Source organism: Aulonocara sp. 'chitande type north' Nkhata Bay, linkage group LG20 (genome assembly GCF_057382095.1).
Source record: "Aulonocara sp. 'chitande type north' Nkhata Bay isolate Kocher_YH1m ecotype deep benthic linkage group LG20, A_spYH_male_GT1.1, whole genome shotgun sequence".
Taxonomy (NCBI): Eukaryota; Metazoa; Chordata; class Actinopteri; order Cichliformes; family Cichlidae; genus Aulonocara; species Aulonocara sp. 'chitande type north' Nkhata Bay.
Genome location: NC_141363.1, coordinates 7,214,177 through 7,230,741, shown reverse-complemented (window position 1 = coordinate 7,230,741; position 16,565 = coordinate 7,214,177). Strand labels below are relative to the sequence as shown.

Genomic DNA, 16,565 nt, shown 5'->3' with positions numbered 1-16,565 from the left:
TGAATGGCTCAAAAAACCCAAAATGAAGTGGCCCATTCGAAGTCAGAACTTAAATTGGATTGAATGCTCAACAAGTCTCCAATGTGGCTTAAACAAAACAATCCAAAAGCTTCACCAACAGTTATCACAAATGCTTGATTGCAGTTCTTGCAGCCAGCAGTGGGACAACCAGTTTTTAGGCTTAGAGGACAATTCATTTTTTGTGTAGAGCCAGTGTGTTCCCGTCCATATAAGATTTTAAGCTTCTTCAAAAAAAGTATACATGACAAGTTTGTATGGGAATTAATTAGTGTTGCACAAGTATTATATTTTTTGGAAAGTAACACAAAAAACGAAGCACACATTTTCTCTTTTTTTGGTAATTTAAGATTTAATTTCTTCAACTTTAACAGTCTGAAAATATGATTACACATTAACCAATATTCTATTCAAGCAAGGCTGAGACATGTATTATAATGCAATGTGGAAACAATGAGGTGACAAAATGCTGAGGGTCACTATGTACACAGTTTATATATAAAGAAAATCAAATGGCAATGACATTTACACCATCCTCAATTTCAATATCATATGGCATCCGATGAAAGTGAATTAGAATATATCCAAGTGATCAAACAGTCCCATGATATTCATGTGACATCGTGTGCATACTTGTAAAAATGTCCATCCAACAAAAATGAAACATCATGTTTTTAACCACCGGACAAACACAGCATGATTTAATTTCATTTAAGAGCTTTACTCTCACTTAAATTCCACTGTGCAAATGCGTGAACTGGTAAAACTTGCAGTATGTATGTCTCCTCAGTTCTGCCGAAAGTATTCAACACAGCTTTTCCAAATTTCTATTTGTTGGCCAAACTGTGCCCAACAGATGTGCGAATCATTAAGAATACTTGAAAAAGAAAAATCAGCTTTTTTGTAGTCACTGGTGTCGACTACTGAAACTGTCGTTTCACAAAATTTGTATCGTGACTATGTGTGTAAGCAGATCTGCTCATCAAAGATTTAGAGTCCAGGTTAGTGGGACAAAGACCGGAACAACATGACACAGGACAAAATGTTGTCTTTTCTCGAACTTTTGAAATATTTAGTGTGAAGATGACGACTGCTGTAAGTTGCCGATGTGCATTTCTTTTAAAGGCTATGCTCACATAGAGGATGCCTAGTAAGACTTTCTGTGTCTTTTCTTTTCTTCCTTTGAGAATATCCAGGAACCCCTGGGTCAAGTATGCTTAACAAAACAACACAACTTGATACGCTTTATGCAACACATGCACACAACATGTAACATTCGTGCTCAGAACAGCTTAAAGTTTAAAGTTTAGGTCACACACTGAAAAATCTCATTTGGATCCTTTTATCCTTTTCCAGTGAAAATCAATCTATATCATTTTGCATTTTCTTTTTGAAAAATAGGATATTTTATCATCTTTTGAAATCCGCTGAGAAAGCACGACAAGCTTAACTACGAGACGCTGATACGTTTGAGCAGAGATTTTGCTTTAAAAAATTGAAAAGAATTGCAACCGTGGCAGTAAAACGCTTCTATGAGACTGGTACAAAAATGTCATGACTAAGCCATGATGGAGATGTAACACTATCTACATATAGAATGCATTAGCTGCTTCATGAGTATTTTTTCCCCATTCATTACATAAAGGTGAGTGAGTCTGGCATATAGGCTTAAAAGTAGTCTCTTTCTATTATAAGTCTGTTAAATGTTCTAACTTTTGTCTAGTCTAGTGATTTGCAGGAAAGCGGATAGATGCTAAGTTCAGGACACATACATTTATCGGGTCACAAGAATCAGTGCATCTCAGAACTGTTGTTAATGTTAAAAAAATGAAGAAAAAAAACAAGATTTTGTGTCAATAAAACAGGTGCAGGGTCATCCCAAGCTGAGCCTCAGAGCCCGTGTGGACAGCAGCAGCCACAGCATGGCCCTGTGTGTCTGGAGGCCAAAGAGTAACACACAGTTTAAAGGAAGACCAGCTTTTCCCCTGTGGACCTGTGCAGTGTGGGATGCAGGATCAGGGAGGGGGAGGCATTGGTATAAGTTGGGGTGGGGAGCGCTGCAGGGCAGAGGATGGGGAGATGATCCTGTTTACTATTTGGGTATATCCCCTTTCTTCAAAATGAGCTGCCGCTGCCAGGGCGCCAGTTTGGTCTCGTCATAGCCTAGGTTTCGTATTCGCTCCAACTCCGTCTTCTCCTCGATCTCCTTCACCTTTTTGGCCTGCTCCTCTTCTTTTCTACGTGCACCCATAAAGGATAATTCACAGTAGTTAGAGTTGTACAGTAAATCTTCAGTTTATAGTTGTTACTTCTAACATATGCAAATGACCACATCTCAAGACACGAAGCACTCAGAAGCACAAACCACCACCAAGGCATCTCACTTTTTGGGCAGTATTTACTGTTAAAAGAATAGTACTGTATTTTCTGTATATTAAATTTTTTTTCTTTGCTCTTTTTAAACGTAATTAAAGAAGTTTTTAATCCATTGATCTCAGACTCACAGCACCTAACAAATTTCTCATTCAACACATTTTGTGTTACGTGTTGTATAAAGCAGAATGAATAAAATTTTCTTACCTTTTCTGTTCCCTGTCACATCAGGAGATGGTGAGCACAAGAAGACAAGGTTTAAATATCTTAAACAGCAACAGCAGTTAATTCACAAGTTAAAGCAATTAAATGATAATTTTAACACGTGCAAGTGACAAAATAGGAAGTACACTTTATACTCTAAACATCAAGTTCAAATTGTTCAACAATAAATGTCACAAAGAAGGCTAAAGATCGCACAAATCTTGAGGTAAAGCTGAATTAGTCAATATATTTTTGCTTCCACTGGAGGAAAAAAATGAATGAAACCTTTCATGTAAAGTTCTCGACTCTTTTACTTCTTCCAGGCTCTGATTTATGGATTTAAAAACAGATACAAAACTAGCCTTTTACTTTTAGTGCATATGAGCATATGACGCACCTGCAGTTTTGATTAGGTCCAACATTTTCCCAATGCAAACACAAAAAATACATTTAGTAAGCTGGGTATTTCTGAATATTTGCAGAAGAGCAGAAGAGCTTCTTGAAATGCAAATAAACAGTAAATTAATAAAGAAGGCCTGCAATGGCAAGAATTTAAAGTGCTTTCCTGTGAAAAAAAAACTCTCTAGTAACAAAACCCCCCAACTGGTTGGATGTTTTGGTGGCATCACAGCCACTAAGTGTTTTCTGCCAACTTATTCCAGCCCAGAGCGCCTTTATGTCATCCATTTGGGTTAAGCACTACTAACCTGCCACCAAAAATGAGATGTGCTGAGTAACACTGGCTACTCACCTCTCTTCATCCATTTTCTTCTTCATCATGTCTCTCCTCCAGGCTGGCATTGACGCCAAGCGTGCCGCCTCCTCCTCAGCCTGTAAGGGGACAGAGGGGTCCGGGGAGAGACAGAGATAGGGGCCCACAGCAGTCAGCAATGAATTTGTACTTTTAAAGTATCTTCTGTTGTGAGGAGACTTGTGTCAAGTTTAAGAGAAATCGCGAGTGCAAAATGTCTACTACATGTATTTGGTAAATGTGAGCAAGTTCTTCAGTCAGTTAAGTAGCTAACTCTGCTACAGACTTCACTTGCATCATCTTGTGTGCAACCTTCTTCTTTAAAAAAGTAGTAATCTCAGTCTTCACCTTTAGGTTAGCACACAGTCATGAACAGATGTGCCCCATGAGATCATTTTTAAAATATCTGGTTATAATACACCTGGATATAATAATAGATGTGTTAACATTTGAAATATTTGGAAATTACTATTGAGTCTATTATATTAAATTAAAGGTGATATTGAGATGATTTATGTCGGTAGCACTGCATAAATCATCACTAAAGCAGGCAAGCACCTGCATAAAGAACAACTGTAATGAAATGTTAGTCCAGTCTGTTTGTTTGTGCAGATTCTCAAATGTCAGTTTTAAACAAATGGCCTTTATGTAAGACTTAAGAACCTAAACAATGGTAACCCAATATAGTTGAAACTAATGTATGAATTCACCAAAACAAACAGATCTCACAAAATGTCTGCTTCTGCTGTTTGTTTAAAATGAAACAAAGCCTTTGAAAAGGACAGTGTTTTACAGGATATTCTCTGTGTACACATATGGTAACTGGATCCCTTTTTTCCCTTTCAGGCTGTAACTGGAGGTGGAGCGGGAGAGAAAGAAGGCAGCCATCTTGGATTTCTCATCTTCGCCCAACTAGACACATTACCCTTCTGCATTCATTTTACTGAAGGATTTCACTTGCCCTAGCCAGTGTGAATCCAGGTAAGATTATCTATGGAATTAATATTTAATGAGTCCCCTGGGAATTTTGCCTCAAAAAAAAAAAAAAAAAGAAAAAGAAAAAAACATGGAGAAAACAAACCAAAATAAACAAATTTACACCGCCCCCCACCAAAACTCTTCACCAAAAAGTAGCTGATAGTAGCTATTAAAGGTTTAAACTAAGTGTGATCAAGTCAACTGGCAGTTAAGTAAGAGTGACAGTTAAGCCAACCAATTAAAAAAGAAAAAGCTGCAAAATACGAATTAAGCAGCTCTCTTGATGGGCTTAATAAAGTTTTTTGGTTTTGTGGGCCATATTTGTAGTGTCAGTGGACATCCACAAGGGTCAGAACACACAACCCTTTGCTGTGCCTGCATACTGTTTGGGATTATAACAATTGTAGGCTATTAGATTTATAAATTTGGAAGTGTGAAAATGACATTGTATTATTAAGATGAAGTTATTGCCTAGACTTTGCTGTGCTAGCAGCTATTTCAATAATCAATAATAGTTTTAGGTAATTTTATTGAATCTAGCATTATTTTTTGTCTAATGAAAGAAAAATAAACAAATAAACTGTAGTTCAGTCAAGACTAATTCTGTTGATACTGTAATTACTACAGCAACTTGACCTCCAGTTCCATATATGCAAGAGCGCATTGTGCAAGCTCAGCAGATTACATCATAGTCTATTATAGTTTTGCCCATCTGTTAAGGCAGTGTTGTTACTAACATCACTCTTTACTGCATTGTGTACGTGCTCCAACTCTGCCTGAAATATTGTGCAAAGGGGAAAAAGTTTGATAGAAAGTGGCTTTAGGTTTACCAGCTGACTGCCTTCTCGTGCGACCTGCAAGTTGATAAAGATTCACTGTAACCTCCTTATGGCTCCTGTAAGCCACAGATAGAAGGACAGCAGGGGGTGTTAAGAGGGTTATTCCAAGGTAATCTTGATGCAATAGAACAGACACTATGAGAATAGTGTGCAGTGTGCGGTTTATTGCATCGACAAGCACTGCACTTGAGGATTACACATTGAAGAGTGTGTGTTTGACAGTTGCTCTTTCATTGGTAAATCAGTGTCGTTATGTAAGTTCTCAAAAGGATGGAAACAATATCTTAGGTAATCTATTGTTTTGGCCTTTTTGCCACACAGGTGCATCAGTGCAAAAACTCCAAATGGTTAATTGCTGCTTAAATCTGCTAATCCCCAAAAATGACAGTTTTATTTACTTATAACACCAACCTAGAAACCAATAAATAGAAGAACATGAAATCAATTATGGAAACTCTGAGCCAATATTTGAAATATACTTATATAATAACATAAGCAAACAATGGAATAAACACCATAAAGCAGTTGTAACATTTTAATGTGATGTTTTATTTAAGTTAAAGCTTTGACTGGTGAATACTTTTAAATATGCTCAGAGAAAATAATTGTAACTTTTGAACCATTTTCACCATATTTCACCAATTCTGTAATGTTTATTAAAAGGCACACCTTATAAGTAAATAATCCACTTGAATTTAAACAAAGACATTTGTGAACCACTAAGTAGTTCTAAACTTCAAACCCACTAAAGACTGAGCTACTTTCTCTTTCAGTTCAAGCAAAAAGGAACCATTTAGACAGTAAGGCCATTTTCCCCTTCACTAATTATCAAGAATGAAGGTAGAACAGAGGCCAGATGCTGCTCACTCGCTGTCACTTGCTGTTTTTGTGTGAGTTCACTGGCTAAAAATGTGACAAAGAGGAGAAAAAGGGACACGTTTGATCATGTGCATAGAAAGAAAGATAAATGGAAATGTAACTTTTATGTAGCAAAAACTGTGTGCAATTCCATGTCATTTTTTAAAGTCGGTGGAATATATGGATGTTATCTATAGACCTGAGTCTGTCACTTAAAAGTGAGCCACATCTTCTTATGCACATTACTAATACCAGTGCCAATTAATCACCTACTGTATGAAAATGAGATGGGATAAAACCCTCACATAAACGCAGTCTGAAATATTCAGTGTAAAACAACTATGCAGAGTTTTACTAATCATCCCCATTACAAAGATGACCCAAAGAAACAAACAGCATTGATTTTTATGGCAAATCTTTTCCTTTTAAACTTTTTTTTCCTTTGTGTTTTGTGGCAATCAATCATACTTCGTCTGAAAAGCTCTTGGTTTCACACAATATGTGCATCTTTTGTAATACAATGCATACTTTCCTCCACTTAAACATACAGAAGCGGTAATGTTAGCACAGCAGCATGGATGCTCTTTGCTGCAGTTAAGTCCATTACGTGACATGACCTAAACATTAACAAAGCAGATTAGGTTCTCTTGTCAGCATGTTGCACTGTGCGTGCTAGTTTTCCACAATTGATCTTAGCAGTGAACCTTCAGCACAACCTTAGCCTACATAGCTATTAGATATCAAAAAGTTCAGCTTCCTTTTCTTTCCAAAAAGCAAAGCTTCGGTCAATGTATTTGATGATTTCCTCATTGCTGAACTCTTTAAGCTCATAGATGACTTTAATTGAATCTTCATTGGGTTCTTCTTTGGGTGGAGGTTTAGCAACGTGGGGTTCTTCTTTGACTTTAACAGTAACAGGTTGGGCATCTTTCACTGGACATGGTGTTGCTGTGTCTGGAAGTGTCTCAACTTTAGCTGTTGCTTCAACATGTTGCACGCTTGCCAAGTCCTGCATGTGGTCCGGCTCTGAACCTTTCCCATTAGAAATTGCAGGCTTATTTAAACTGACATTCCCCTGAACACTGTCCTCCACTGAGTCCTTGGGGGGTCCCTGCTCCACACACTGACCATCGTGAGCCACAGCAGGTGACGAACCTTCAGAAACCCCCGAATGTGAGACTGGTAAGGAGGGTTGTTGTGATGGTGCAGGTGGTGCAGAGTGTGCATTCGAAAGTGGGAGTTCAGGAGGTGGTGGGTGGGATGGTGGGGGAGGGAGTGTTTCCTGCATTGACATTATGGACATGTCAGGAGACATGGAATGTAGCGATGCTGTCAGCATGCCTCCTCCCTCACCCGAGTCTCCAAAGTACTTGACTTTTATGTCCTCAAAACCATCCGCCCAATCTCGCTTCTCGCACTCAATTTCCTCCATGACCTCCTTGTGAAACTGCCTTATGACCTCCCATTTGTGGCTGCCAAGACGGTCAAACATCTCATAGCATAAAAGGTGTCGGAATTTCCGCTCACTTCGAGACATGTTCATTTCCAATAGCTGGAAATAGCCAAGCATGAAAAGGTCAAGAGTTAGGCTTTCATAGCTCACAGTTAACCCGTTGATGTGCGGCAGGAAATGCTGTGGCCAATAGATCATCTGAGCACGACTCAGCCGGCGGATCTGGCGTGTGGGCACTTGACTCATGATTGCCCTCCAGTGGCCAATCAGATTCCCTACTACCTGCTTTGATTTCATAAATAGGAGGAGTTTATCGTCTTCACTGTGCATCTCTCCACCAATCTGTGCACTAAATTGGCTGTAGTCCTCCCAGTCCACATCTAAATGATTTCGCCTCCTGCCAGTATATCTAGTCTGATAAGACTCAGAGACTGTATACTTCCGCCAATGTTCAAGGAACAGGAAGACAATTCTCTCTTTCCTCATTTCAATACATTCCTGGACATAGCTTAGATCTGTCTGCACCTCCAAGCTTCTTGTTAGTTGATCATTATTTAAAACAGGGTCTGCAGAAAGAACCTGGCTGAACTGTTCAATATTAGTTGGTGCCATTGCCTCAGAAGACATATATGTCTTAGGAGCATGAGATGCGGTGATAGCTGGTTCTTCAACAAGTGGTAAGACTGATTCCTCCACTGAAGTTAAACCACTATTGGTATTGGATTCCAGTATGGAAGCAGAGGAACAAGGGACCTCATCCTCACAGACTGTCTCTGGATGATAACTAGACTCACTTACCACAGGGAGTGACCTCTTGCGTTTGTAAACCCTATTTGCTTGGTTATCTGCAGACTGCGGCTGATTCTGAACTTCATAATTAGCCTTTAGGTTCTTCACTGAAACGCCGCACTGCTTTATTTCCTTTTCTACATCCTCTCTTGTTGAAAAGGATTGAGAGCGTCCCATAATTCCAGCTGATCCCACTGACTGACCTGTGCTCACATTTCTTGTGTCTTCTTGGGAATATCCAGGACATATAAGATCCAAGATGTCTATCTCTTTGCCTCCCAGAGTGGCAAGAAGGATAGCCATACTCTTTAGGAGGGTAGAAATCTTGCTGCACCAGGCTGGAAGATCTTCAGCTTTGCCATGCACCTGCTTTGGATTGACTGAGAAGTGCCCCTGATTGAGAGCAGCAGAAACTGGTAGAAGCTGGTGAAGCTCCTGCTCCAATTCACTCAGTTCCTTCTCGACTTCTGATACCTTATGCATAACCTGTAGGTTCTCAATTTGCTTCTCAATTCGGTTCAGGTCGGCCTCAGTCATCAGTTCACCAAATGGGCCCAAAATGGCATTGTGGGCGTGGGAGTAGTGCCATTCCAGAGGCTGGTACTGCCCAGTTGATGCAAACTAAATCAGAGGTCAAAGGAGACCAATAGGACAAGGAAAAAAAAAGGAGGAAGGAGGGAGGGATTCCTTCAGCTTGAATTTCCTGGTACGAACACACGCTTCAGTGCAAATCCATCCTAACACACAGGATTTACATGGATTTAGTGGTGCAATGGCACTGCCTGATTACAAGCACAAAGCTTTCCAATGGAATTTTGAGTCAAAGAACAGTGACTACTTTGTTGAGTTATATGCGAAATTATATGTTAGCTAGACCAATACTGGCATGCAAGAGTTACAACATGTTAGTATTTGTATTTTAGGCACTTAACACTGCAGATGTTTCACAACATTTGCGCAATGCCTCTTAAAAGGCTCTATTCTGTTTTTATGAGCCAGTGTTTACTTTTGTCTGATATTTTTTTTATGCATCTACACAACACTTCTACTACAAGGTCACTGACACTGCAAACCATTGGCGTTACTCTTTATGAGATCATGATCTGCTCGCACCCTGCCAGCTTCTCCCCCCCCAAAAAAGATGTTGGGGAAATTAAAAAAAAGACTGCTACAATGATTAGATAGAGATGATTTAAATAAAAAAAAAATCCTCAATGGACACAAGTTTTCAGTATTGTTAATATGCTATTTGTGTTACTGTTGGTATCAATAATGGTTGACTTGTAGTGTGAATGGACTCGGCATCACACCACTGAATCAGCATGTAAGAACTTGGAACAGCAAAACTCCACCATCAAACACCAGCCCACACTGTGAACCCATTAGTCAAGTGTGCCAAATTCTGTGATGGTTGTTGTAGCCAAGTATTCAATTCAGTGCACTCCAAAAAGGTCTGCTATTGGCAAGAAGTACAAATACGAACAAGAAACATGTGAAGAAATGCAAAAGAAGTGGATAAATAATTGAAAAATGTGAGAACAAGGAGATGATCATTTTGTGGACGTGAACATGTTTTCATGTGTTATTAGCTTATGTGTTACCAGTTTAATGTTTTTATGAAAAAAATGGAACTAAACAATTAAAACACTGCACGTGAGCAGTGTGTTTAAGCTTGTTGTTTAGTGGTGCAACATTACAATTCCTTAGATAGCAGTAAATTATTAATCAGTCAAATTTAATCAAGCATGTTACATACTACTAGGGTCCTTCTTGTATTACACAGGATTAGCAAGTGTTCAGATTGTTCCGGTACAAACATCTTGTCTAAATAGTCATAATATAGTGCTATGACTGTGCATCAGTGTATGCTGGCTGTAGTCCTTGAGAAAAATATGACCCCACTGAATGCTTAGCTTTAAACTAGCGACTTCTAAGAAAAGCTAACACAAAGAGCAAGAATGATCTCATGCAAAAATGGAACTAAATTAAACATGCCTTCGCACAATGCCAGTGTTCAAAGCATAGACAGTATAAAACATGGATGTAGTTTCTGGCTAGGAAGTGCTTTAAACCTGCTAAAAAGTCTATTTTTGCAAATTTTGTTCATACCATGTTTCAAAATGGCAGATTATCTGTGAAAATGTCTTGTGGTTGCCAGTGAGTATGTGGTTTCACAGTCAAAACTCCTCATCACATCCTTTTTATTCCCAAAATCAAGACGGTGATGGAGAAAACGCTCATCTTGAGGTTTCAAAACAAGACTGCAGAAGCAGTGGGTGATGTAACAGTAGCTACGTCCATCTTTTATACTGTCTGTGGTTCAAAATCACAAACTTCCACGCTCAAATCCAAGCAACAGCTATCCCCTTTGCTTTGCTCATGATCTGAATCTGAAGTCACTTCTAGTCATTTTTACTGTACACTGTTAAATTTATAGGCCCACAAATGGGATAGCTAATGACACTCAGCCATTATGCCTACCTTGCGTTTGTGGTCTTCTTCCTCTTGCATCTTGACCTGAAGCTTGCGCACCATCACCTGCCTTTTCCATTCAGGGATGGCTTTCCCTTGTTCATCGTGAGTAGGCACTAGAGCCTCAACATCTGTGAGGCTCGTCTTCCTCCCTGAATCCGCTTTTGCTGTGCCTCCACCACTGTTCCCATTGATCACAGAGTTGGAGGACAGCTGCTCGTTGCTCCCAGATGTTGACACGGTCCTGCCAGATCCGGAGCCAGCGGGGCTGGGGCTGGGGCTGGGACTGGGGCTGGGACTGGGACTGGGGCTGGGGCTCGGATTGGTGGGTTGTGAGGTCACTGGTGTGCTGGTTGGCGGAGGGGATGGCGGTTTGGCTGGTGGGCTAGATGATCGACTCTCTGGAGATGTAGAGTTTTCCTGAAGAGAAATAAAGGCACAGATGGAAAAAAACAAACAAACAGGAGTCACATAAATTTTAACACATGTGGCTAAAAGAGAGTGAGATTTTGACTTTCACAAATCAGGCCAGAATGTGGTTAGATTCACATATAGTTCATTTAAAATAGAGAGCGTGACATCAAATCCACAGTTGATTGCAAAAACTGTGAGTTAACTTTCAGAACGATCCCTTCTGCATGAGTCACTGTCTGTAGCTAAGGAAGCTAAGTGACCTACATTGTTTCCTGTGGGCCCGCTGTTGGAAAACACAGTGGTGTAGCCTTTACTGTGAGGTGTGGGCTTGAGGCTCTTCCCTGCCTTGATCTCTGCCAGCAGCTCCGAGTTGTCGCCGGTGGGGGACATCATGTTGAAAGATTTTGCGCCTGCGGACAAAAGGACGGAGCAGGCAAGTGAAACCAGGTAGAAAGATTGAGCAGAGAGAGATGGATACAGACAGACTGAGAGAGATAGACTGATGAGGAGAAGAAGGGCTTGAGTGGCATTTCACTGTTAAATATTTCATCCAATCAGCAAGGTAACAATGCTGACCTGGAGCATGTTGGACAATGATGGGAGGTCATAATGGTATTCTAAACCTCACTCATGGATAAGCTAGATACGTTTCTTTTTAGATTTGATTACTCTGGTTGGCATCTGCCTTTATTCCTGCTGGGGTCGAATGTTTGCTGGAGACGTAAATATCGTTGGGCAACTGTTAAATCGGCCAACAGCTGGAGTGAGCCAGGATTAAATGAGGATGAGCAATTAAATATACTTTCATTACAGTGAACTCAAAGAACAGAGACACACATTCTCTTTCATTGTCATCTGACCATTATCGTTACAGCTCAGCTGCTGTTAAACACCCTAAAAAGATATACATTCAGTTCCCGTTTACAATAATCTACTGAATGAATCCTTCAACAAATTTAACTACACTTCAACTTCAAACTCTGTTTCAATGCAATTGAAAATTAACTTCATTTTCACTTTTAAAGGAAAAATAAAATTGGTCCTATGCCAATCAGGCAATGTCAAAATATGCCGCTAATTTATGCAATTATACATATAGATCAGCTTTTCAAAATGATTATACTAACCATAAAGAAAACCATAAAGTACTGCATGCAAGCACCACTGCAGCTGTCGTTTGAGTTCTTAAGCAAGAAAACATTTAAAGTGTAAATGGAAAAAGCTCAAAGATGATGCTGTAGTGCACAACAAACAGTTACGCATATCTTTTTACCAGGATTTAAATGTAGAATATTTTGAAGCAAACGCACAAAAGGACACCTCACCTGTTTTTGCGAATGTTTTTTTCTAGGAAAATAAATATCCTCAATCCTTCATTGTTTACTCATCCTCTATGTGCAGAATGGAAAAAAACAAAACAAAAAAGAGTCCTACTGAAAAAGTGCTCCCTGTTGAGACAACCGCAATGCTCCGGCCGGACACAAAGACTCGCTAGCGTGCCACCCCACCTCACTCTCCCTGCTCTCTCTGTCTCTCTCGTGGGGAGGAGAGAACAGCTTTCCATTAAAGACCTATCATCACAGTTGGGGGAAATCTAAAGGAATCACCCGTAACTGGAAGTGACAGCCAGCCATTGGCAAGCCAGCTAGGAATTAACACACACAAACGCACACACGCACACCGTGTTTCAATCCCCGGCTTCTCAGTGCCCACAGCCAGACCAAGATTCAGTTCGCTCGACCTGATAAACTGTTTCGAGACACATACAGCTGTCCCTCATATTTTCTGCATCACATAGAGAGAGAAAGAGAGATAGAGAGAAAGAGAGAGAGAGCGAAAGAGCGAAAGAGAGAGAGATTTGCCTGTGTGTGACACCACTAAGCCTTTTTACAATGTGTGCTTGATTGAAACTGTGGCCTGTGTAAAGCTTCAGGATAAAAAAGAAAGAGCTGAAACACCTTTGACAGCTATTTAAATTCATTTTAAAAAGCTCAGTACATCGCACGAGAGGTACAAATCTAAAATATCCTGGGCTAAAATGTAACTAGATCAGTTGCACATAAGCATGATTAAATGCTTTTTCAAACTTAAAAACAGCTAAACAACATTAAACAGCTGTATCTTTCAAAAAAAAAGACACATTCTAAGTTGGTGTGCTTGCAACTTTTTGAAAAGAGATTAAAATGTGTGTTTTTGAGTCTTTGCTAGTACGATTGTATTTAGCCTGGGATGTGGGTGGAGAGAGGGTGGAGGTTTGATGAAGAGACTCACACAGTGGGCAAACAGTGTGACATGTTCCTATGGCGTGTTGCTGTTAAGGTCAGCTATGACCTATGATATAAAAAGCAGGATCCTTTGCACCCTTACAAACAGAAAACCACAGGGACACAAACCTCTTCATTCAGCCGCCTGGTTTGTTGCTCCAAGATTAATAGAAGGTTTTTAATTTTATGGCCTGTTTATCACTACTGGTTAATTCTGTTGAACAAATCATTAGATGAAAATGTGCGCAGTACAATATAAAAGGTAAGCGGTTGTTCTCAATAGAAGAGCAACAGGACAATAAAGGACTCGTAACCATCGCCATTGTTGCAGCAGCATTTGGAATTTGCCATTTGTTCTGCTGCTGTGGCGACAACGAGTGTTTGAGCTGTAAATTTATCTTAAGCTCTCAAACGAGTTGGTGGTGTTTCATTTTATGACCACTAAACAACTTGTTTAACAGTGTCACGCGACTCATGCCATTAGCGAGCACACACCACTCTTTAGCTTTAAGTCTTTTATTGCTCTCCTACCATTGGTCGGCAGAAGGAGCATGAACAGATAGGACAGTTGGATAATTGCTGAACAAAGCGTACAGATAACATAAAGAGACTGTAAAAAGGTATAATTGTCACTTATGCTATAGCCAGGTTATATTTTAATGGTGCGTTTACTTACAGCTTTGTTTAAGGTAACAAAACGCCTCGCCTGCTGTACTTGTTACAAAATGTTTCTTAATTAGATTGTAATGTTGAATTTTCTGTTATTCTGTGTTTTATGTTGCCGTTTCACTGATTCTGAAATCTTAGTAAAAATCTTTTTTTTTTTATGTTGTTTTACCTGGAATACAGTCACTCTGCACTAATACTAGTCCTCACTGTATTGACCATGCGGCATTGGGTAAAAATAGATAAAAAAATGTAGGTAATCATTCAAACATTGCCTTTGTTAACAGCAATTACGGTCACATTGTACTTAAAAGTAAATTTCTTTCAGTTCAGTTTTCAAAGGGTGATAGAACAGCTGCTTTGATAAATTGGATACATATGGTTTGAAATAACATCTCATATAAAGTTATTTACATAAAATGCTATGGACAGGTTAAAATGCTCTAGAATTTAGACAAATGTTATAAAATGTCATGTAAGTGGGAAGGACAACTGTGAACTCTGAACGTATCTAAACAGGATGAAGTGATTTAGCTTAAATGCAATTGATTCGCAGTCTCTACTTACTCTTCATCTGTCTAAGTGCTCCTCCCTCAGCCTGTGAGGCAGAGTTATCTCCGCCTTGACAGAGCACATGGTGGCAGGCAAGAAGAGGGAAAAAACAAAAGAAACAAAACAGAGAGAAGTGCATGGAGAGCAAACAGGAGAGATAAAGAACATGTAAACAGAAACGTATAAAGCAGAAAAGCAATGCTGAATTGAAAGTGACAGTTTATAACCAGGCGACATCAATGTATTTAGAATTACAAGAGAAAAAAGTATTTTGTATGTGTCACTCTTCATGTAATATCTTTATCAGGTAAAACTGATATCTGCCTATCATTAACAAATTCTTTAAGCAAAGATTTTTGGTATTTTTGCTCAGTTTCCAGTTTGCTTTTGTAGTATACTGACCAATAGTATAAGCAGGAAGTTATGTATGTAGACATGTATGCAAAGAATGGCAGATGTCAGCTCCAAGAACTGGATTTGTCATAATCAAATTTAGGAACTTCACTTTCACTGAATTTCCTTGTATATTAATGAGTTTCTAGAAAAAGGAAATGCATTAATAAACGTTAGAACAAGATAAATATTTTGTTTTTCCGATCACAAATCTTAAAACACTTATGTATTTTAAAATTCCACATTTTTAGCACTTAAAAAACAGCCTTATACAAAAGTTAAAATTTCCCTGCAACTCGAGCGGCATGTGCACCGTCAGACTGCATCATCCAGTGCGTCCAGGGCACTTAAGGAAATGGCTGAACACTAAACCAGTTCTCAGGGTAATGCTAGCGCTACATCATTAATTTATAATCTCTTATTTAGAATGCTAGGGTCAGACTCAACTCATCTTTACCCAGGGTGATTACTTTGTAGCCATTAATACACCAGTCTCTGCTTTCTAGGACTAATATAGCAGGAAACAAAGATGGGGGGAAAAGTATTGAGATTAGGGAAAAAAGCAGGTTTGGTTGACTTACTTCCTGATGACGAAGATGGGCGTCGTTGATTGGTGGGCGTGGCGTTGGCATTATTTTGAGGGGTTTGTGTCTCCGGAGGCAGAGGAGGAGGTGGCGGGGGTGTTGGCATTGGATTGCTTGGGGGAAGAGGTGGTGGTGGAGGAGGTGGTGGTTGAGGGACAGATTCCTCTGTAGTCCCATTTTCAGAGCTTTGGGCGGGATTTTCATTTGGCTCCTCCAATAACACAGAACCCTGAACCAGCAAAAGGGAGAGCAAAAAAAATGTCACTCATTCTGCATTCTGAGGTTTTGTCTTAAAAACGACATTGTTGTTAACTGGAAACACTGCTTTATCCTGAAAGAATTAAAATAACACTTATTTTTGCTCCACAAATTAAATATTTTTTTTGCATACTCTTGAGAGTTTCTTTGCGCCTTACAAAAACAGTTTGTTTTTTTTCAGTGTTGGAAATATTAAAAAAAATTCACTGGTGAAAAAAAGATGCCACGACATTTATCTAAAATAATATCTGAGAAAGCTTGAGATTCCTGCGCTGAGGCTTGACAGGCGCAAATGTATAGTGGCACCATACCTCAGCTTCCTCCTGTCTTTCATTAACTCATAACAACACAGTGCCTTTTGCTAATAACAGCTAATATGACATAATCTCAAGGGGGAAAGGTCTGAGGGGAAAACAGCCATCTGTCACTGCCCCACCCAGTGCATACGTCTGACACACTCTGAAAGTGTGCCGTACCTCCTGTGGAGACAAATTAATAGACCATGACATTTAACTCGACTCCACCGCTCCATTATTCCTCAGACGTGTGCTTGTCATTGTTGCCGCCTTTACTTTTCAAACCCCCCAGAGAGCTGGAAGGGGGTTGGCCATGTCCAGATGGGTCTTGGCAGCACGTGCCGCTTCTGCTGATTAGCCAGCCCATCTGCTAGGGTTGTGCTGAGACCAGGAGGGGCCCCGC

The 16,565-nt window shown here is 39.7% G+C and overlaps 2 protein-coding genes across 4 annotated transcripts in view; both read right to left on the bottom strand.

Moving 5' to 3' along the window:
• Nucleotides 1–343: 343 nt before the first annotated feature.
• Nucleotides 344–16,565, bottom strand: part of espn (espin) — a 38,288-nt gene continuing 22,066 nt past the window's right edge. For 2 of the 3 annotated variants that reach the window (XM_086276421.1, XM_086276422.1), the window contains 7 exons: nt 15,606–15,837; nt 14,647–14,700; nt 11,414–11,559; nt 10,745–11,155; nt 3,348–3,426; nt 2,599–2,620; nt 344–2,255 (listed from right to left, as the gene is read on the bottom strand). In XM_086276421.1, coding sequence (XP_086132547.1) covers nt 2,111–2,255; nt 2,599–2,620; nt 3,348–3,426; nt 10,745–11,155; nt 11,414–11,559; nt 14,647–14,700; nt 15,606–15,837 — 1,089 coding nt within the window. In that variant the 3' untranslated portion in view covers nt 344–2,110. The remainder of the gene's footprint in view (nt 2,256–2,598; nt 2,621–3,347; nt 3,427–10,744; nt 11,156–11,413; nt 11,560–14,646; nt 14,701–15,605; nt 15,838–16,565) is intronic. The other variant, XM_086276423.1, reaches the window with a different exon arrangement.
• Nucleotides 3,437–10,727, bottom strand: LOC147305033 (espin-like protein). The gene has a single exon (XM_086276424.1). It carries the CDS (start codon nt 8,798–8,800, stop codon nt 6,755–6,757), a length of 2,046 nt encoding a protein of 681 aa, XP_086132550.1. The 5' UTR covers nt 8,801–10,727; the 3' UTR covers nt 3,437–6,754.